At 48.7% G+C, this 22664-nt stretch overlaps 6 protein-coding genes across 6 annotated transcripts; 4 read left to right on the forward strand and 2 right to left on the reverse strand.

Annotated features, from left to right (window-relative positions):
* Positions 1 to 154: 154 nt before the first annotated feature.
* GGS22DRAFT_58248 (uncharacterized protein) lies at positions 155 to 2032 on the forward strand. The gene has a single exon (XM_047967469.1). The coding sequence runs from the start codon at positions 693 to 695 to the stop codon at positions 1941 to 1943; it is 1251 nt and encodes a 416-aa protein (XP_047815289.1). The 5' UTR covers positions 155 to 692; the 3' UTR covers positions 1944 to 2032.
* A 3223-nt stretch (positions 2033 to 5255) lies between these two features.
* On the forward strand, positions 5256 to 5925 carry GGS22DRAFT_58254 (uncharacterized protein). Its single transcript, XM_047967471.1, has one exon. It carries the CDS (start codon positions 5342 to 5344, stop codon positions 5798 to 5800), a length of 459 nt encoding a protein of 152 aa, XP_047815290.1. The 5' UTR covers positions 5256 to 5341; the 3' UTR covers positions 5801 to 5925.
* On the reverse strand, positions 5926 to 6924 carry GGS22DRAFT_58253 (PIG-P-domain-containing protein). Its single transcript, XM_047967470.1, has one exon. It carries the CDS (start codon positions 6772 to 6774, stop codon positions 6052 to 6054), a length of 723 nt encoding a protein of 240 aa, XP_047815291.1. The 5' UTR covers positions 6775 to 6924; the 3' UTR covers positions 5926 to 6051.
* A 143-nt stretch (positions 6925 to 7067) lies between these two features.
* Positions 7068 to 8978, forward strand: GGS22DRAFT_172204 (Actin/actin-like protein). The gene is made up of 2 exons (XM_047962715.1): positions 7068 to 7265; positions 7360 to 8978. Exons 1-2 carry the CDS (start codon positions 7211 to 7213, stop codon positions 8706 to 8708), a joined length of 1404 nt encoding a protein of 467 aa, XP_047815292.1. The 5' UTR covers positions 7068 to 7210; the 3' UTR covers positions 8709 to 8978.
* On the reverse strand, positions 8979 to 11411 carry GGS22DRAFT_172208 (putative serine dehydratase domain-containing protein). Its single transcript, XM_047962716.1, has 3 exons — positions 10536 to 11411; positions 10326 to 10460; positions 8979 to 10274 (listed from the first exon to the last, which is right to left on the reverse strand). The coding sequence occupies exons 1-3, from the start codon at positions 10713 to 10715 to the stop codon at positions 9117 to 9119; spliced, it is 1473 nt and encodes a 490-aa protein (XP_047815293.1). The 5' UTR covers positions 10716 to 11411; the 3' UTR covers positions 8979 to 9116.
* A 1788-nt stretch (positions 11412 to 13199) lies between these two features.
* On the forward strand, positions 13200 to 17621 carry GGS22DRAFT_172212 (uncharacterized protein). Its single transcript, XM_047962717.1, has 4 exons — positions 13200 to 16584; positions 16649 to 16705; positions 16756 to 16965; positions 17167 to 17621. The coding sequence occupies exons 1-4, from the start codon at positions 13493 to 13495 to the stop codon at positions 17288 to 17290; spliced, it is 3483 nt and encodes a 1160-aa protein (XP_047815294.1). The 5' UTR covers positions 13200 to 13492; the 3' UTR covers positions 17291 to 17621.
* Positions 17622 to 22664: the final 5043 nt, after the last annotated feature.

Genomic DNA, 22664 nt, shown 5'->3' on the forward strand with positions numbered 1-22664 from the left:
TATACTCGATATCGACGGATGGATAAGGTGAACGACTGATCAGTAGACACTGTCACCTGACATTTGCCAACTCGTTCACCTTGTTGGTGGGTCCTAACACTCACCTTGCCGCCATCACCAAAATATTTCCCACACAACAAAATTCACGGTGTCTCTCACTTCCTCGTTCACCTTCTCACACTTCTTTGTTCACTTCAGTCCGTCAAACCATCAAACCTTCAAACCATCAACTCAAGTCTACTTGTTCGCCTTTGTCGATTGTTCGACAACGGGGACAATTGTTCACTCTCTTACACCATCGTATTATTGCCCCTCGACAAAGACGATAGTTCTACTTATTTCTACTAGACAAGAAGGCCTGGTCTCCCACGCGCCGGTGCGCCGTACTTTTTCGTCCATCAGGAAATCCACATACGAATTCGTACTTTCTCTTCTTACGCAAGTCGTCAAACTTCACTTAATCATTCTACTTCCTTCTAGAACACGTCACGGATATTGAACTATTAGGTACAATCTGGTTGTTGATCGAAACAATACTCTTCAATTCCCAAGACATAAAAAACCATCGAACCCTTTCTTCCACTTCAAACTCTTTGCATTCTTATTTTTCTATTCTATTCTCGCAGGCGAGACACCCAAGTCAATTTCAGACAGAGTCTCATAAACCATTACTGCAATTTACGTTATCCAAGATGTTGTCGAGCAACATTTTGAAGACTGTCACCCTGCTCGCTGCTGCTGCGCCCGCAGTCAACGCCCACTCCTGGGTTGAGCAGGTCCGCCAAATCGACCTTACCGGCGCCTTCACTGGCAACGTGGGCTATCCCATCGGCTACATGAACCGATCAGCTCCCAACTTTAACGACAGCTTGGCCCAGAACAAGATCTTGAACACGGCGACTAACCCGGCTGTCTGCAAGCCCAAGGCCGGTGCTTACGACAAGGTCAACCGTCTCAGCGCAGCTGCTGGCGACTACGTTGCCCTGATTTATCAGGAGAACGGTCATGTCACCCAGCCGAACCTGACCCCTCGCCCGTACCGAGATGGTATTGTCAACGTCTACGGCACTCTTAACCACCAGGACTCTGATGGCATTAACGATGTTCTCAACTCGTGGACCGCCGATGGAAAGGGTGGAAACGGCAAGGGCAAGCTCCTCGGAACGCACTACTACGATGACGGTCAGTGTTACCAGAATGCCGGACACAACTTCGCCATTCCCATCTACGCCTCTCGCTTCCACGAGCACGGACTCGAGGAGCTTTACTGCCAGACCGACTTCCAACTTCCCGAAGATCTTCCCGACTCTGGCACTTACACCGTCATGTGGGTTTGGGACTGGCCTCTCATCACCACCGACACCCAGAACACGACCGAGATCTATACTTCGTGTGCCGAGATCGAACTTGGCCCTGCCAAGAACAGCGCTAAGAACGCTCAGGTCAAGTATGCCGGTAGCAACAAGATCCAAAGTGCCGGTATCGCATCTCAGCTTGCTACCCAGTTCGAGGCTACTGGTCTGGGTATCGGTACCCACGCTCCGCTGGCGGGACCAAGCAGCGCCGCAACGTCTGCTGTGGCTACAAGCGCTTCTGCCGAGCCTACCTCCTCGTCGACGAAGAAGCACAAGGGACATCAGGGAGGTGTCACAACAGTTACTGTTACCGCAGCGGCTATGACAACCACGGCATGGAAGACCGTTACTATTGATGCAGCCGGAAGTGGTAAGCATCACAAGTCCTCAGCTGTCGCCTCTGCGTCGGTAGGACAGGCTTCAAGCTCTGCTTCGGCTTCGGCCTCGAGTTCGGCATTAGCTTCGGCCGGTGCCTCTTCGACTGGCAGTTCTTCAGCCGCACCTACAACTGTCGTCCCCGTCAGTACGATCTCCAAGTTTCTTCGAGCTCGAGCCACAGGACAGGCACGCCGGGATGACCAATCCTAAGGGCGCAAATATCTTAACCCTCACAGGATCATGACACTTATGACGTTTCCGTTTATTCTTTTATGATACCCCATTCTCTATAAAATCAATTCGCATTCAGTTCGGTTGTATATATTCAACTTTCGATTCGTTGTCCATACTTTTTTCTTCACACCTTTTTGCGCCTGGTCGCGTTTTTTTAACGAAAATCACATGAGAACACGACATCGGGGCATATCATAGCATTGAATAAGGACGGAGGTGTCCTTATCCAGGGAAGCATTTCGGAGGGTTTTGCATGGAAAGGAACTTGTGTTAGGATGGAAGTCATGACATCACACACTGTCTTGGAAGGATTTGTCAAAGGTCTACTTTCATTACAGAGGGGAAGCATTCGCATGTGTGGGCATCGAATGGCACCACTAACTCCCCGGGTGTGTATGGAAAATCGGCTTCTAGGTCAGGCGTTTGGGGCATAGGTCTGTTAGGTCGCATTTGCAGGAAACATGGAAGGAAACGGAACGGAAGGGAAGGTCTACAGAAAATGTACGGATGTTAGCTATTGCTAGATTTCCCTTAACACGTTCAGTTACGGAATTCCGTTTCGGCAGCAGCACCACACCGTAATCGTAACCCCATTCCTTTAAAAGGAGCTTAATTGCGTAGTTCCTTCCACTTCGGAGCCTCGTAGACGGAGAGGTTATTTTAGACAGAGTAAGAGCAACGATGAGAGTAGCAGTCGCGGGTAAGGCATAGAACATCACAGGTATAGAACAAGCGAGGGAAAGTAATATCTAATTCTAATATAACTACATCATATCTAACTACTTAATTTTTAATACTACATATATTCTCTACTCTGTACCATTCCCCCATTCCCGCAATTACAGTATTTACCTACCTAGGCAATCCCATCCGATCGATCTATACACCCCTCCCCCTCCCCCCTCCTTCTCAGATCTTGCAGCGCACGGCAGCTGAAAGGGAAAAATGCAAGCCTGCAGCCCTATATGCAGGTCGTGTCTTGGCATTTCCTAGGTGAGCTTAGCTGCGCCCTCCCGATTTGGGGTTGTGCCCAATCGGATGGGGTTGCTAGAGACATGTCTTGGCTTCGCCGCGGATGTGCGGTATATGCTTTTTTCTTTTTCTTTCCTTTTTCTGTCTTAGATGGCGTTGGGGAGGTCGCCGAGGAGGCGCTGCGGAGCCTTGGTTTTGCGTGGGGGTGTGGGATGTGGGTGGTGCGGCTGCTCGTTGTTCATGCTGGGATTCGTCAGCGGAGGCTTGTGTCTTTTGGTCGCTGGGAGGTAAGAGTCGGCGAGGATTTTTTGAGGATTTTTGGAAGGTGTGTTTTGTGTTATGTTAACTTCTACTTGGGTATTCGTAATCCTCGGTATGGGTATCGAGACGGTATCTTAGGAGCTTTCACCACGATGACGGAACTATAATCGGTCGATTCTCGACCTCGAGTTACATACCCTTTCGTTAAATCATTTACCAGACATTTCAACATCTTTACACCATGATATTGTACGAGATTTGCGTGTATTGCGTATAAGGAAACTATCTAGGTGTTGCTATGGATCTATAGCACCTCCAATCTCCCCAGAGTTATCCTCTACCTCCTGATATCCTCACAATCCTCGTCGACATAACCCTTTTTGTTGGTTATGTAGGCTTATAGCACTGGTAGCTATCCCTGCTACGTATGCGGGATCTTAAGGCTATGCTGCAAAGAAACTAGAGCGATTGAAGCTATCCATACCTAGTGATATGGTTTCGCTCCTTGGCTTTGTTTGTCTATATCCTTCCGAATTTCCTCCAGTTCCTCATTGGTTTCAATGCGCATCGTTCCAAACTCACTCCGTAGCCGACTAACCTCCGATCGGAACTTCTTCACCTTGTTCAACTGGTCTGCGTCTATCGGTGATTTGGTTGAGTCGCTAGATTGGTGGTGGCACACACAAGAGTTTATAGGTGACTCGACGGGTATCGAGGGCGGCGTGGCTTCTTTGGATGGGAGTGCAATACGTATCGCTTCCAATGCCGCCAATATCTTGTCGAACTTCTTTATTTGTTTCTTGAGCTTCTCATTTTGTTCCTCAAACTTCTCGGTTTGCTCCTCGAGCCTCCGGTCGAGCTCCTTCATTCGTTTATCGAATTTGTCGTTGAACTTTGTTGTAAGATACTCGATTTGGTCGAGGGCATCCTCGATGGTATCATCATAGTCTTTTCTGAATCTAGCCATGTCTGCCATCTATGAAAAGGCCGTGGTGGTTGATTGATAGGTTCAGGAGGTTTTCAAGAATACCTAGTAAGTTTGGTAGGATGGTCAGCGGCGAGAAATCTTCTGACCTTTGACCGGTAGATCGATAATGTGTGTAAAAAGTAAGAACTATCTACGTATGGGGTATCCAAGGTGAGGTTATATAGGTACACTTGCCTGGCAGGCTGCCTGAGGTGGTCTGTGTAGGTGCCTGAAGCACTGGATATTAGTATTCACAATCTAATATGGATAGGTATCTAATAACAAAGTGGTGAACACTGTCGACATCTTTAGTTCAAGATATGGTAATCTTTACACATTTCATGGGAGTTTGCCTTCGAAAAATTACTACCTAGCTGAAGATTAGCCCAAGAATATACTGCATCTACCTTCATCGTGATACTTGCCATTATATAGATATAGAGTAAACTCGATATAAATCCCACATAAGCTTATCTCGATCAGCATATTACCATATCTAGGCTAGCGACACGTATGTCATTGAAGTGTCTATCTACAAGGCAGCACGACGGCACTGTGATGCCCTCATTCGGCTTGGATATGGAGAATAAGTTTCTATTTGCCTGTTGTAAACCATTCTAATCGAGTAGTCGACCGCTGTAGTAGCAGCGTAGCCACATCTGCAAGGCGGGATTCGAAGCAACCCTACTTCGAGTAGAATGTGGCCCAGATCGTGGAATTGAATAGATACGTGAGTGGTATTCTAGGCAAATCGGCAATTCATATTCATAGATCGCTTTATGACGTAGACTAGGATTTTCTTCTTGGGAGACGGATGATGGCTCCCGGCTTAGTAACACGTCGAACGTATTTATCCTGCCCTGCAGATGGTTTACACACCACGTATATCAAAAAGGTGTGGGAATTTAGCCTAGAATCTAAACGGACTCTGAGGCTCATGAGAATTCAAAATTCTTCCAAGGTTACGGTCAAAAGCGGCTCGGAATCGTTTATGTCGCCGTGAGATATACCTAGTAAACTAAAGGTCGTGTTCTCCTATTCGAGAAAGACGGCAGAGTCGCGTTAGTTATAAATCCGATATAGACTTCTTAAGATACCGAAGTGGAAGTTTGATCTCTACCAGCATCTTCGTATCAAACATAACCTCGCCAAAGACCGAAACTCGCGATTCAAAATGCGCTGCTCTTTGCTCCTTTTCTCACTCTCCGCCACCACTACCCTCGCCGCTCTAACCCCAACCTGGGCCAAGCTCGCCCTCTCCCTCAACCTCATGGAAGCAAACCTAAACACCGACCGCGGCCGTATCGGCAAGCATTATGTCGACGCGAGCAAGCGGGCTGCTGATAATAATGCCCTAAATGCCACGCAGGGTGCCGTTGCCGATGCGCTGCTCACGAAACTGATGGCGGCGAACGCCATGCAGATCAAGGCCTTGAGCGATCTGCGCAGTTACTTGTTCTACCCGGAGGAGAATCCCGAGGTTTATTATGGGGCGGCGGACCGAGCGGTGGAAAATATTGATTTCAGTCTTCCGGATGGCTTGTTGGAGACACAGGGGGTGTTTGATGATAAAGATGAGGTGAGGGCTGTTGATGATATTCCGGGATGTGCTACTTGTGTCGTCGATTGGTGAAGCGTTGAGCCCAACCTGTAGCCTTCTTTCACTTGGTTATCTTGTATGTATCAAACGCCAAGACTGCGAAACCTTTCATCCGGGATATTCATACCGGCCTCAAGCCTATGGCCTGGGTGACTGAGACTTGACCAGAGACTTTGCCAAATTCGCTTGCTTCAACTGAGCTGATAGCTAGAAAGGTGTTCTTTACGCTTCAATAATAATTCAAGTCGCTGTCCATAATATCTAATGTCGCTACAATGTAGAAATCAATGTGTTTCGAATTGCTCGTCGTCCTCCGAATCCTCCAAATCACCATATAAGACTTCGCATACGCCGGCAAGGGGCACATCCATAACGGCATCCGTGCCTTCGTTCCAGATATTCTTCCAATCGAGTTGCTTAGCCTTCTCTTCCGGGATGGGTTTCTTAGATTCGCCTAGCCGTATCCTGCCCTTACTATCGATCGTCGCGATCTTAGCTGCCTCATCTACGATAGTCTCCAGCGAAGTCAGAGGGAGAGTCAGAATCTCCGTATTGTAAGCCGCGAGTGCAACGTAGATGTATACTATAAGCATGACTAGGAATGACGGAATGGCCAACGCCCACCACCTATTAGGGTAGTAGTAGATGCCCAATGCGTGCAGAAACGGAGACGGTAGATAGGACCATAGCAGGTAGATGAGGAAAGTCAAGGACGAGAAGAGATATAAGACGAAGCCGTAATACTCGTACGTGGGCACCTTCGGGGATGCGCGCGGCACCGGCTCAAGGTCGTCGTCCGAAGCATCGGGTGTGGTAGGTCGTGATGGGCGGAGCAACGATGTTAAGGATGGCGATGGGGGTAAGGGTGTTGGAGGTCTCCCATAGAATGGAGGAGCGAAGTAATTCTGTTGCAGCGGAGGTGGTGGTAATAATTCATCGCTAGAAGAAGAGGATAGGTCGGACTGATCATCTGAGAGGAAGTCTTCCTCGTCCGAAATGAGAGACATCTTTGCTGGTATACCTAGATTTTTATCATAAAAATTCCCGATTAATCCAGCTATAACATATCCTATAGATTTGGATCATTGCTCGTGATTTATACTCTTTCAATTGTCGCCACTGTCGCGTAGGAGCTTTATCAACTTTGGAAGTTTATAGTTCAAAAGTTCACATTACGTATTGCGTATTAGCGACCAAAGCGCCGGGAGTCTTTTTAGTGGACCCTTCCCTTCTACTTACCCCAGCCGCCCAGCCACAAGATATAGGCAGGTACCGCCCGCATCACCAGCCACAGGCGCGACTGGAGGAAAGAGAAGCTTCAGCTGGAACGCGACCAACCAAAAAATAGAGGTCGCTCTCAGATTGCACTCGCCAATTCCCAATTCCTACCAACCTTCATCCCACCACCACCTTCGTCCGCCCTTACCATTGGGGATTGACATCATGGCTCAACAACCACTTCCCAATTCTCAACAACCCCTCGATGTTTACGGCGGTGGTAAGTTGCAAGCCTTGTCTTGAGCTTTAGACTCCAGCTCCAGCTCCAGCTCAGTCTATACTGATTACTTGCTTTATACTAACGCGCCCACTAGATGAAGTATCAGCCCTCGTCCTCGATGCCGGTTACTGCCACACCCGAGCAGGTTTCGCCGGCGAAGATGTTCCCAAATCAGTCATACCCTCTTTCTATGGCAGTTTCAAATCCGGCGAAGGCGACGGTGCCACCAGCCACGAGGTCTTCGGTGATGAGTACCTAGTCCCCCGTGCCGGCTTTGAGGTAAAGAACTACATGTCGCGCACCGAAAGCATAGTTGAGGATTGGGATACTGCCACTAAGATGTGGGAGCACGTCCTCATCAAGCGTCTACAGGGCGAGAAAGCTACGCCACCCAGTAAGAATGGGCTTAACGATCCTTTTGAAGATGGCGAGGGAGATATCGCGATGGAAGATGCAGAGGAACAGGAGAAACCATTGGCTGAGAATCCTCTATTGATGACTGAAGCGCCGTGGAATGTCGGGAAGTCGCGAGAGAAGGCTATTGAAATCGCTATGGAGAACTGGGGATGTCCTGCATTCTGGTTATCGAGAACACCGGTGTGCGCTGCTTTTGCGGCTGGCAAGGCCTCGGCATTGGTGCTTGATGTAGGAGGTGCGAATACGAGTGTCACCGCTGTTCACGACGGCATGATCTTGAAGCGCTCTATCCAGAAGTCTCCAATCGGAGGCATGTGGCTATCGCAACAAGTCCGACATCTATGGGAAAACAGCGACCCGAAAATCGACGTCATCCCGTCTTACATGATAGAAAACAAGACTCCCGTAGACGCAGGCGCTGCTGCCCAGGCTACGCTGCGCAAGTTCGGCTTCGATCTCCACCAGTCTTTCCGAACTTACGAAGAAGAGCGCCTTTTAACCGAGTTCAAAGAATCGGTCGTCGAAGTCTGGCGAGGTCCCGGTAAATTCCTTAACAATGAAGAGTTATCTAAGACACAGCCCGGCCGCGTATTCGAGATGCCGAACGGTTCGAACCAGATGTGGAGAGAGCAACGATACAGAGTCTCGGAGGGCATGTGGGATGAGGCGGCCGCATTACCGACGGGCGAGACTGTCACCAAGGCCCAGACAATCCCCGAGCTGATTAAGGCCGCTGTAAATGCGGTAGATGTGGACTTACGACCTAACCTCCTGGGCAACATTGTGGTGACAGGAGGTTCAAGTCTGCTAAATGGATTCAATGACCGTCTTAACCAGGAGTTGTCGATCATGTATCCTGGTATGAAGGTTAAGATTCACGCTGCTGGTCTAACTACCGAGAGGCGCTTTGGTGCTTGGATAGGAGGAAGCATTCTAGCAAGTTTAGGTACATTCCACCAGATGTGGATCTCGCGCAAGGAGTATGAGGAAAATGGCGTCGGCATCGTTGATAAGCGATGTAAGTAATCGTTATGATCGCCTAACCGTTCTACGGAACTTTCCTCCAACCCCCGTTGCGAATTCACTTTGATCGAGGCGGAGCTACACGTATCTCCCCCTAGGCGTCCGGAGTCGGTAGATAGCCAACGCAGGCAGGTAGGCTTAGGCACGATTGTTCTTTTAGAGGGACAGAAAAAATAGGAACAGGGGATAGCTTTTTTTTTCTGTAACTACGAAAAAAAAATCAAGAGTCTGAATTTTTCATCTAATAATGTCCGGGAGAGCTAGAAAATGTTTTAAGCATCCAAATCGTCTCGCCTTTACCCCGTCCCCCACCCCGTCCCTATCCGTTTTCTCTTCTTTTATCTTTTCTTCTCTTTTCTATAGGTGTATAGGTATGTATATGGGTTTATCTCCGGTAAACAGCTAGAGAAATCACCACCCATTCCACCTCACCCACACATCCACAATCTCGTCCTCCCTCCCCTGATTCCGCGAATCGACAACGAGATAATAAGCATGCGCAGCCCCTGTGATACACGAGTGATTCGGCCACACGCGCACGCGCTGCCCCACACGCAACGCTACCTCGTCCTCCGCCTTCCCCGCCCACCGCAGGATCCCGTGCTCCTGCGACAGGCTCGCTACTTCCCACCCCTCGTGCTTCGTCGGAAACTCCCTCCCCGGCGCGGGTAGTCCGGACAGCTCACCCCATGGCATCAGCACGCCCCAGCCTACATACGATTCCCCCTTCACGGCCCCCAGATCCGCCACCGGCTCCCGGCCTATGGCGATGCAGCCGGCGTTTACTAGCGCCTCGGTGGAGGAGTTTGGTGAGCGTGACGGGTATAAGGAACAGATTTCTGCGAGCACGGTTATGCCGATGTAGGATGCGTTAAGCGAGGCGCTGTCCCGCGCGTGCGCGCAGAGCTGTTGGATGTCGAGCGTGGGGTAGACGCCTGCGTGCACTTCGAGGGTGAAGTTGGAGGTTTTGAGGCTTTTGAGAAGGGATTTGAGGTGTGTTGTTGGGACGGGGGTTAGGATGTTTGGGTGGCTGGTGCCGTTAGTAGCAGGAGTGCCGTTTGTAGCAGTGCCGTTGGTGGTGACACCGTTTGTCTCTACTAAATCCGGGTGCTGGATCGTTGTCGCCGTCGGTGTAGCACCCACACTCAGGACTAGCGGATCCCGCCCCGGTGCCCGCTTCTCCTTTACCTGCTCCGCGACGCGCCGCAGCCCTTCGAATTCTTGGCTCAGGTAGTTCATCGCTTCCCAGTCTTTGCGCGAGGCGTAGGAGTGTCCTGCGTGGCTGTATACGCCGAGGAGGATTGAGGTTCCGGCTGTCTCTGATGCGAGGAGCGCGGAGATTAGGGCGCTGCATGCTGGGGTGTCGGGGATTACGCCCGCGCGGTGGCCGCCTACGTCGACTTTTAGGAAGACGAGGGGTGGGTGTCCGCCGCTGGTGGTGAGCGTGGATAGGTAAGGGACTTGGTCTACGTGGTCGACCATTACGGACAGCGCACCCGCGCCTAGGGCGGCGGAGACGGCGGCGAGGCGCGGGATGCAGGATTGGTAGAGGGGGAAGGAGTAGAGGACCTGTGGCGGTGTTAGATTGGGAAAGGGGTGGGGAGTGGGGGTTCCGCTCACGTTAACCTTTCGCCCGTTTTGCTGGTACTCCTTGAGTAAGGGGATAAGCTTCTCAGCTTCGATTATGGTGGACACTATTAGGTTCACCGGGGACGAGCTCTTGTCTCCTACTTGGAGTCTCGTGAGTTCCTCCGTCTGCGGGTTGTGATTTTAAGTCAGTATTATTCTCTGCTTGGGATATGAGATGGTAATATGACGGATAGGTATTACCTTATGGGTTTTGATATGTGCCCGCCAGCTAAGCTGTAGCCTTTCCGCAGCCTCGAGCATCAAGTTGCAGTTGGCCTCAACTTTGGCCAGGTCTAACACGACTTGCGGAGTAACGACATCGTTCAGCGTCTTTCCCACGAACTGATCGCGGAGGATATCCTTGGATGGTTGTACAGCCATTGTGATGTTTCCTTACTTCTAATCCTTCGACCTATATTTTGATATCAATTCTATGAGGTTCAGCCACCGTACAAGTTCTCTAAGATCTATAGATCCCCAATCCAGTGTTTCTCAATGGATCGAAGTCCTCAGGAGGGGTTCGGCAAAGGGTTAAGTATATATATTGGGCTATCTTATACACGCTCGGCGCCTTACATCGTTAGACCAGGACTAGGAGACGCCGAGAGCGGGATGTAGCCCGTGACCCACTAGTTAAGTTCGGTATACTTCGGTATACTATAACTTACGCTAGTTGGGCTCTCATGCACGCACAGCCCTGGAGTCGACGGACCACCTGCATCGAAAGCGCGGATCACGATGTAACGGCCCCTACAGGACGAGTTTCGTGTGTTGCGTCATATTGGAAAGGCCGTCAAGCGAGTATTGAAGAGTTACTGTAACTGGGTTTCCATTGCTTTTTGCTTATCCCTTTCCTAAGCCGCTGTCGTCAGGATAACATCATCGTGTTTTTTCGTATATCGGTGACGAGGCTCCCTTGTACATACCTAGCAGACCGAGTAAGACGAAAATAGTCGAGCAAGAAATTATACTACGTAGTATCCTCGCGTTCCACCTCTTCGGGACAAAGCATGCAGAAGCGGTTATCATTAACGAGTGGTAACAAAGGCTTTTCTAAACTAACGCCACTAGTGGGACATTCGGATCCGTGCATATCTTGTTTTAAACCATGAGGGTTAGAGCTGGTAACTATACTGGAGCCTGACCCCCAACTTACATGTTGGGGGGGATGGGATCGTGACTTTGTGACGCTTCCTCTAATAGGGGGTGACTTGTCGGTAGGAATAAATGTGTTTTCTAAGGAAAATTTTTATCAATTGCCCCGAGAACGGTAATTATCGTAGCTCTAAACGTTAATAATGTATTTAGGGGACTTTTTTTTTTTAAAAAAAAAACAGCGTCTTGGAGCCGTTTAGGAAGACATAGCCAGAAGATTAGTATCGTAGATAGTTAGGCTAGAAAGGGGGTAAGGGGAAGATTCAGCTTAAGCGCAAGAAGCTACTCAAACTCCTCAGCCTGCTAGTTAAACTTACGATTAAAATCCCCGAGGTAGCAGTGATATCGTGAAGACTTTTTATGGTTCCGTTACATACGTGGTTGACAGTGATTTGGTACCAATGCTTTCTATCCACATGACTCCGGTAAGCTACAGCCGAATATGCAGTCCTTCATAGTTTAAGGGTTGTAGGTATCGTCGATAAATTGCTACTGTTGCACGTATTGGACTAAGCATCCCGAGATGATATTGCTCAGTCGATGTCGCGCTGACTGTCTAATGCAGGATTCCTAGAGATGGTGCGGACAGAGGTGTAGGTACTCTCTTAGTCCATGGCTTGAGAGTCATTCCCCAGTACGGCTCCGGTCTTGGGTTCCCCATGAATACAAGGTTGATACTGCGGGGCGGGTACGACTCTGGCACTCCTCGTGATATACAGAGGAGCAGAAGATAGGCTAGAAATCTGATTTAAATAGGAGAAAGTGAAGGTGAAAGGTCGAATCTTGGCAAGTCGTTTAAGAAGGAAGCTTCTAACTTTCGACCGGCCAAAATGAAGTACTATCTTTCCAACCAACGTGAATCTGCTTCTTGATGATAGATGAGAGTACAAACCACAGTATCTTAATCGGCAAAAGCAACATTCGAAACGAGCAGCCATAATAATAGATATCAATGTTATTGATAGGAGGCAGGTACGTGTAAAAGATTCGCAAAGGTCTCTTTTCCTGCTCATCAATAGAAGACGCTAGGAAATACTGAATGGAGTTAGAAAAGAATCGTTCCACAGCATTTGATTTGAATTGATTTGACAATTCCTCTGTTCGAAGAATTTGGTGCCGAGCCTAGAAAAGTCACAACCCCAGAACCCCCAACTACCCCCACGGACAGTACTATGCATTGAGCCACATCCCTGCACGCCACACAGCCACAGATCCGTAATTCAAGGTTGCACAGTGATCCACCCAGCCACAGTAGGCTCCGTTTCGGAACATTATGTAAGCAAGACCCTGAGCATATCCCGTGACCTACAGACCTGTAATCAGTAGATACCTAGGTACCTATAATACCAACTCTACATGTATGTTATCTTCCACCTTTCAATTTCTTATTTCACCCCTCACCGTAGATATAACAACTTTCTTTCGCTGATCCAATTCCAAACATTCAATCAACCTTTTCGATCGTTTTATTCTACATTACCACAACGTGATATTTTCGCGCTGCTTTTTCATCGTTATTTCATTAGAAACCCAATTTCACTATTTATCCGCAACTTTTATCAAATCCATTGGCACGGAGCAAAGTCTATTAAATACACGCCCGGGCGTATATCTAGGTAAGCAAGTTCATCCCCCATGTACCCCGCTGGGCGGCGCTACTAGGTAAGGTGTACATCTCACCTGGTTACCACTTTAACGCGACTTCCGCCTGGCCAACTTCGCGCCACCAAATCTTAAACTTTTCCATCTTCAATCCAAATGCTTCACTTTCCACTTCATCAGAACAACATTTTCTATTGAATTCTTCAGTCGCGTGGGCTTCGCTATATGCACCCCGCTTTTCGCACTTGTTTCCGATGATATCCAAATCGTGATCCCCATTTCCTTCGATTGGCATGAAGTAGCCAAACTGGCTGTTTCACGTTTGCGAACGTCCACAACAATACTAACAAGTCTTTTAAATACTCCAGCCTTCCTCAGGCCGCCCGATCACGTGTTGTACGATGGATACCTTTCTTTTCGACGAGCTGGGCCTCGGCCAGAGCCCTGCAGATCCTGACAATTCCGGAGTCGCTATTAAGGAAGAGGAATCCGATTTTGATCAGGATAACGGACAGGCTCTTCAAGATGTCGATTGGGCCTTTCAGGAGGAGGAAGACGATAAACTCATTCAGGGTTTAACCGGCGGCCATGGTGAGTCCGGGGCTGGCACTGGAATGGGAGTACCTAAGGAATTTGCCACCTTCCTTAACAAAGAGATTGATCAAACCGGCAAAGCAGACGATGCCATCGACTTTGAGGATATTAGTGATAGCGACCTCTCAGACCTTGGCTCCGATGCCGGTGTGGACGCGGGTATCTCCCAGGTTCCGGGCCTCACAGAGGATGAGGGCACCAGCCATAATACCGACAATATGGAGAGCTTGGAGGATCTATTCGGTTCCGATGAACACGACATTCTCCCATCTTCGCCCATTGCTGTCGAAACTTCGGCAAGCCGACTGTCCGCGGGCTTAACTATGCCTACTGGCCTTATTGTGTCTGGTGGCCTGACTATGCCTAGCACCTCAACTGTGTCAGTTCCATTACCTGCACCCAAGGTCGAGCCCAAGGTATTGGAAGATGGCGAAGTCTCGGATGATGTTTGGAATAACATGTCCTTTGAGGAGAGACAGCAGCTTAACTTTCCAACATACACCCCATCCATCGACAAATGGATAAACCAGGTGAGCAAGGAAGATTTATCGGGCCAGAAGGCTCCGGAGAATAAGGATGAGCTCTTAGCGCAGAAGTTTCCTCACTTCAAGAAGTACAAGACACTTTACCTCAACAAGCTTTTCCCCGCGTGGCCTGCCGAGTACATGTACAAGCAGCCTCCCCACAAGGACAGAGATCCGCCTGAGTTTATACCCACCAAGCTTGACCTGGAACTCGAGGCCGACTCTGCCAAACTGTTCAAGCTTCCTGTCACCACATCAGCGGGAAGTACTAACGGCGATGATGACTGGGGTCTGGAAGCTACAGAAGATGACTCGGATAATTCGGAATCGGGCGAATCGCTCGTTGGGGGTTACACCATGGACGAGTTCACCGCGATCTGTGTAGAATGGGATCCTTCCGCACTTTCTAGCACCTTGACCACACCCGCTAAAGTTCACGACGAAGAGATGGATGATTGGGACAAAGAATTTAAGGAGTTGGAACAGGCACAGGAACTCGTCAAGTTCAAGCCCAGCCTCCCAGAGATTCCGATGTTTGATACCTTCCCTTCGGATGATTACCTGAGAGCGACACGTTTTTATGGTAAACGCGTCAGACTCGATGAATCTGATCCCTATCTCTTACTCGCTGTCGACGATGACTCACGGCGGCCACCCAAGCGTCTTAGGCATGAGGAGAAGACCGTGCGGATGGCAAACGGCCAGCAGAGAAGGGATGTCTTGCATCACTTTAACATGTCCAACGATAGCGAATACGATGCTCTTAAGGTAAACCATAAGAGCAAAGTCCGAGCTACTCTTTCCAATCTCGCTGTCGAGCACAGTCTCCCCGCCCTCAAGCTCACGTTCCCCTTCTACCGAACGAAGGTTCAGGGGAAGCCTTGGGAGCACCACCGAAAGAGATTTGACCTCGAGAAGATTGTCAAGCATGCTATCGGAGTGCGTAAGCCTGCTAGAATCAGGCGTAAGGAGACCAAGGGTCGAAGTAACCAGGAAATATTTAAGACGACTCGAGACCTCAGTTTGAATGATAACTCCACGGCTGTTCTCTTCGAGTACTGCGAAGAATTTCCTATTATGATGTCGAACTTTGGAATGGGTAGTCGCGTTATCAACTACTACCGCCGCAAAGATCGTAACGATGAGGATAAGATGCCAAAGCTCGATCTTGGTGAAGGCCATGCGCTACTACCTGAGGATAGATCTCCCTTCGCTATCTTTGGAACCGTAGATCCTGGAGAGATGGTTCCGACCTTGCACAACGAGATGTACCGTGCTCCTATCTTCAAACATGAGCCAAGACCGACCGATTTTCTCCTCGGAATCACCACGAGTTCCCTTGAGGGCCCGAAGTTCTTCCTTCGCAAGATCGACCACGTGTACACGGTAGGCCAGACTTTCCCTTCGTTGGAAGTTCCTGGCCCTCATGCTAGAAGGGTCACGAATACGTCGAAGAATCGTCTTAAGATGATTGCCTATCGTATGATGAAGAAGAAGGAGACGCAAGACGTTGGTCTTGCGGAGATCACACCCCACGTCTTTGAGAAACAGGACCCCCAAAATCGACAGAAGATGAAGGAATTCCTCACGTATCACAGGGAGAAGAAGACGTGGGTGTTGCCAAAAGATCAGACATTGATGGACGAGTCTGCCATACGATCCATGATCAAGCCGGAGGACGCCTGCCTCATCGAAGCCATGCAGATAGGACAGCAGCTGTTGGTGAACGCTGGTTACGACCCCAAGGATAAACTCGACGACGACGATGGTGTCGAAGAGCCGTTGGTCGCTAGGATGGCCCCTTGGGAGCTAACCAAAAACTTCATCGACGCCAGTGCAGGCAAGGCCATGGTAGCCCTTCATGGTGAGGGTGATCCTACTGGCCAGGGCTTAGGATTTAGTTTCATCAAAACATCTATGAAGGGCGGTTATATCAATGCTGTCCAAGGTCCTATGGCCACTTCTACGGATGCGATTGAACGCGAACGTAAGGCGAACGGCGGTCATTCGTACAACGTTAAGAAGCAGCAGGACATGTACAACAAAGGCATTGAAGATATCTGGAAGCGACAGAAAATTACGCTTAGCGACCCGACTACTCACGAAGACACAGATGTTCTTGACACGACTAATGAAGATGATCGCTTTGACTCGAGACAACCTGATGCTACTCCTGCACCCATGGACGACGGCCGAAGCCAGTTTAGTCGTCTTAGCACGGCGAGTCGTTCTGGCAAGAAGAAGAAGCTCAAGATCACTCGTAAGAAGTTAAACGAGGCGGGCGAGATCATTACGGAGACAGTGATTCTCAACGACCCAGTGGTGATTCGCAATTACCTCAAGCAACGTAGAGAAATCGAAGATAAGAACAGAGAGTGAGTTCATTCAATGGGTCGTAAACCACAGCGCTACAATCGTACTAACTCACATTTTCTCTAGTGTCTATAGCTTGCAGCCAACGGGCGATGCCGACGAGAATCGCGAGAGACAGAAGCTGTCAGTAAAGAGGATACAATATCTCGCAATATGTGCTAACATCTTCACAGCGTTGAAAAGGAGCTTTCTCGACTACTCAAGAATCAGGATCGCCGCCAAATCCGTGAGAAGCAGGGCAAAGGCAAGCGAAAGAAGGGCAGCGCCAACGCTGATGCCAACGCTGGTGCATCTCCTCCAGCTGGCGCTGACAAGTCCACCGCGGGCACAACCCGCAAGTGTGCGAACTGCGGACAGGTGGGACACATCAAGACAAACAAGAGGTACTGGCACCATTGTTCCTTTTAAGTTCATTCACCCTACACCGAGGATAAAACTATAACCTGAGCCGAGCTGGACCTGTACTGTTGCTTGTCCCAGCCGCTCTACTTTAGAGCATCCTAGAATACTTACTGGCTTGTCTCCTTGAGCTTATCTGCACATTATCTAGCAATTAGTGCTGTGTGCTAACTCTTTCGATTTAGTAAATGCCCTCTCTTGAATGGCACGATCACTACGGCCAACGGTGGCGCTGATCACGGAGGCTTTGGTTCTTTCGGTGCGACGTCTGTCGGTCCATCCGCCGGAACACCGTCTGCCAACGAATAACCTGGGCAAGGGGGTTTTGGTTGAGCTTCGGACATTTGGCGCAGGTGGCTAAGGTACCTAGTACCTAGTAGGCATGAGCTACTTTCGTCACCATCTTGCATACTGCGCCATTTCCGCATGAGGGCTCAGGCACCAGGCATGTTTCTTTTTGTCCATGATGTATTTTTTTTTCTCCGGGGTATTTGCCCGGTCCCCCTTACAACGGCATGCAGAGAGCAGTTAAGGAAGGGGCCAAATTTGGCAGCATTAGCATGGCGTTCAGGTTGGGGAACAACCCCTTGTACCTACTTCGTCGTCCATAAGGAGAAAAATACATGTTGCTTTCGATGATAATAAAATGATACTGTACTAAGTCCAGTGCAACTATCCACTGCCATGTGGTTGAACGGCACATGTTTTCTGCAATGCAAGTCGTCTGCTCCACCCAAACTCTTGGGAAGTGGGTGAGCGGTTAGGCAAGACAAACTAATCAACACTAAGCGACCATCTACGTATTCTAGAAATGTTCTATAACATGGTCGCCATGTGCGCGAGAGCCTGCATGTGCTATACTTAGTAGCAACCCAGCAGGAAAGGGTGTGTGGTGCGAGGGTGCATTGGTGTGTAGGTCGTGACCGCTATCCTGCTAGCCTTAGGCGTAATACTGGAGCGCATCCCGTGCTAAGTATGTGAGGTATTTGAAATTTTATTGCATTTGTTTTATTCTCCTTACGTAGGTGGATGACATGTGCCATTGCTTTTGGAGGGGGAGGACAAGCCAAAGACTTTTCCCCTTCCTTTTTTTCCCCCGACGATCTTCATGTTTTGCCCTCCTTCGATAACATCGACAGATCGTGTACATACAAATTGGGGTAAAAAGGTCACAATGGAAAATTTGTAAGAGACACACTTCGCTTTAGCTAGAGGTGGTGGTAATCAGAATGTGACGGTGACCTGCATGGACTCAATACTGCGACGTCATCAGCGAGTAAGAAGCTAGAGAAATGAAAAGGCGGCGAACCGATTAAGGAAATGGGAGGGAATGAAGGGCGGAATTAGTGACTGCATGTCATACACACTATATCAAAAAGGGACTGATGCGGGCGTCGTCTACTCGGATAGTAACGGGATGTGCCGTTGGATTGCCGTCGACGGGGGAATTTGTGTTGTGCTGTTATGCTGTGCACCTATCCAGCCCTATACTCTATTATCTCTTCGTCTGACCATCCAGATTTCCAGACCGTCTAACCGTAGAGCTATTTTCCCAAGTTACATTACCTCCACGCTTTGCCTGCTGCGGACTCGTAGGGCAGAACGTGGCACAAACACCATCCTTGGATCCTGGGTATCACACCAACTAGGTAGAGAGCAACGTAGTAGCGCTACCCGTAAGAAATCGCTAAAGGAAACCATCTCGCCGGGGAATATGTAACATTTACGTGCATATCCATCATGTCTAAGTTTGGGGGCGGGCAGTGGAAGAGAAAAAAAAAAGGCAAGAAGACAAGAAGGGCTGGCTAGGCTGTGTGCGATCGGTTCCGGAGCTCCGGACCCGATCTCCTTACCTGGTATCTTTTGAAAACATTTTTATCGATATTGCGACGTTGAGGTTTCGTATCCTGGTATGCGATCTTACACATAGCCAGTTTGATAATGGAAATTGTGAGATTTCGGTGCCGCCGCTCGTGGCATTTCTACATACTAAGGTGGATCGACCCGAACCGCCAGGATAATTCGAAGCTGGCTTGGCATTGAAAGAATCCCGGCCCCCGTAGTGGCTCCCGCTGTGGCTCGGCGCTTGATACCGGAGGCCAAGAGTATGGTTCGCGATGTTTCCTACCGTAAGGGCGGGACGATGGCAGGATGGCCCCAGATACGAACTAATTATCCCCCCTGAATATCTGGGTATACTAGAATAAGGGGTCGACATGGAATCTGCCTTGTAATTCTCCGCTAGAAGATCCATAGTTCCAATACAGAAGAGCTAGAACGAGCCATGGATTCTATCCCGGTAGCTGTCCGGTTTCCTTATTTGCCCTACCTACATACCTACAATGTCTTCGCTGTTACCAAGCAATAGTTTAATGCCAATCGCATGTTAATTATGACAATGGGCTTCCTACGGACGAAGCTGAAAGTCTAGAAAGTACAAGATGCAATGCTCAAGTCTTAGGTAGCATTAATTTCCTTGATAAGAGCATTATCTTCATCGAGATGGGAGGAGACGCCAATCGGCCCTAAGATCATGAAGATAAAATCTGTATGGACGAAATAGTAAATAGGATGGAATTAATTAGCCCAATGCAGGAGACTTACATGGCGCGGTATTCCTTCAGGTTCAGGGCAGGCCGTATTACGTAGGCACATTGTCAAGCGAACGACTCAGAAGTGGTTGAGACTCGCCCTTTTGTCTTTCTTACTCCTTCAGACGCTCTGTCAGATATTGATAATCGCCTGCAAAGGAAAGCTGGGATGTCATCATCTTGGATTTGGACCTTCCAGCGCTCTTCTGGAAGCTCGTGTGTTGGAATGTTGGGTGTTGCACAACGTGAGAGCGCGTGTCTTTTCTTCGAACTGGGGGGGAATCGTGATCATGCAACTCACAGACTACAGTACAGATTGCAGACTGCAGGTACAAGGCGGTATGTATGTAATAATCCTAATAAGCAACGATCCAAGTTCCAGTAACAAAGAAATTGACGGTAACGATTCCTACTCGGCCGAGCAGAGCAGAACAGGTAGACCGTAGATCAGGTTCTCTGTTGAGTTTCGAAACACTTTTCTCGAATTTTTTCTCCATTGTCAGACCTAGTCAGCTAATGGCATAAAGACAGTGACATCGTGTTCGTCCTCTCCGGTGCTAACAATCCACAGAATCCACAATACTAGCCGCATTAACAGCGTACAATAACATGAAAAGATTAAAACATACCACAAACTGCAACAAACAAGATGCCGGTTCCCTATTAACCCTATCAACCCTATTAATTCCCATGTGATTATAGCCGGGAACTTTGAACACTCCATTCAAGGTTCCCGGGTCGTAGGAAGCAAGGAAGATCCCTCAAGGGGGTAAAGAAGGGGGGTAAATTATGCCACTATGTCACTCCAATCACTGGAACTGCTTCGAGTTACTCTAGCTCGGTCAGTAATTCGGGCTAATTATGATGGATCCGTGACAAATTAGCCCATATTAGCTCGCATTAGCCCACATTGGTGGAGCAAGTCGTGGGCTAATTGGCCAGAAGAGGCAGCAAGGTGAGGAATTGGCGGAGACCTGAGTGGAGCTTTACGGCATAGTGCTATAAATAGCTATTTTTAGCGTTTCCGTTCGGCTGTTGTGCATGGGGGTCGAGTTACACACGCCTTTCCGGGTCCGGGGGGCCACGTCCAAATAGCAATGCAATCCATAGCAATAGCAAATAGCAAATAGCAAATAGTAAATAGCACGAATGGCAGGAACTGCATTCACGAATAGACATTGGTTGTACCTTCTCCCCGCCCAGCCTCGTTATATTGCCCGCAGCATTCAAGGTTCAGATAGATCGATAGTCCAATTACATGTCACTTTCATCTTTCTCGCAGATAGAACGAGACCTTGCGATCGAGAAAGGTTATACTCTACCTACCCAAGTATGCGTGCTCTTTCTAGTCCGGGCGCTTAATCGACATCTTGTTAGATGTGTTTCGATGTCGGCTCCGATTCCAAAGAGGGCTGCGCCGTCGAGCAACATGAATCCTACCGTCTCTCCAACTGTTTTTATCCGAATTTCTCTCCTATGATCGTCTATTCGACCGTCCCGATTTGTCGTCTTTGTCGTGCTCGTGTTACCGGGAGATTGTAACAGCCCTAAGACCTGACGCAAGTTGGTGCAGAGAAAGTTCGGTACCGAATAGCCAGCTCCGATACAAATCGCCGTCGCGCTTAGATTCATTTTTTATGCTCATGAATGGTTGATCAAGTTAGAAACATAGATATTGGGTAACAATGGCGACGGAGAATTTGTCACTCTCCTTCATAACGTGTCGCGTTTGCGGCTTCATCTCTGTTCTGACGTTCTGACGTCCTGACGGAGGCATTGTCGATTATACATAGTATACTAGCCACGGAGTAAGCCCGAGAAGAGAGCTATACTGATGCTATACTACCTCCAATATACAACCATTACCATACATGGTTCGTTCTAAACTTGGAGACGCGGGCAGCAAATCAATTCTGCAATGTAAGACACAGAATCCAGGAACCAAAACAGTAACCACCAATTACCATCAATGACCACCAACCTGATGAGGGATGTAGGACCTAGGTAGACCGTTCTGGGCTTATTTCCCCGGATCCGGCGTTCGCAGATCTCCACAAGGGTCCTTCGCTCCCTACGGATATTATCCATATGAAGTCAGAGGGAAAAGCGCTATATGGGAGAGCAGCCGAGAAGCTGCGAACTGCACGGCGCAAGGAACAAACGTACGAGTTTACACGTTTTAGTGAGCCATTAGCGGGTTTGGCGAGCGGCAAAATTGATTGAAGTTGCGGTAGTTTGAGTAGGTAATTTATCTTAGGTTAGTATTCTTTTTTTTTCAAAGAATGAGAACACATGACCCTGGCTTCAATTTGAACGCCGACGTCGTGCGACTCGAAGATCTTCTGTAAGGGCGTTCGAGAATTTGACTCGACAAAGGATTCTTTGTTGACATAGCGAGTTACGATTCGCTACTTCTGTCGCTACTGCTGCTGCTGCTTCTGCCACTGCTATTACTCAAATTCGCACTATACATCTACTAGCCTAACAATATACTTGTGAGGCTCTACCAAATACGGTAGGATGGGAAGTCAATTTGGGGGCCGTTTCAAGTCTTGAAACTTTTCTGCGGATAAGGATCTTGGTAGAGTTCGTAACCGGCAAATCGTCCATGTGCAGTTAAGGTTATTGGTTTAGCGAGATGGCTAGGGGACGGAGACTTTGCGATAGTGATGGATAGTACCATTGATAGTACTAGTATGTAGTAATTCGATGACGATGACGACAGGAGAAAACAAACACTGTGTGCATGTGGTTATGGTTGTGGTTTCCCTTCGAAATTCGAAATTCGAACCCAATTGATTGTTCACCTTGGTACGAACAATGATGATCGAATTTTATTCAGATCTCGATTTCTCTATGTCCCTTGCTCCTTGCACCTTACTTACTCTTTGCTCCTAGGGCTGCCGAGTTGCTAGGCTGTTGAACAATATGGATGGTACTTTGTCCAATGTAATGTATCTTTGAAAGATCCGACTTGCTGGACTTGTAAAGAGCCCTGGAATAATGGAGACTTTTGTGCTCGTCTAAGCCCCAAGGGTCCGATGGTGCCCGGTGACCGTGGACCGTTGGTTTTGCATGTCCTTGCAGCCTCC

Source organism: Annulohypoxylon maeteangense, assembly GCF_022496945.1.
Source record: "Annulohypoxylon maeteangense strain CBS 123835 unplaced genomic scaffold GGS22scaffold_19, whole genome shotgun sequence".
Classification (NCBI taxonomy): domain Eukaryota; kingdom Fungi; phylum Ascomycota; class Sordariomycetes; order Xylariales; family Hypoxylaceae; genus Annulohypoxylon; species Annulohypoxylon maeteangense.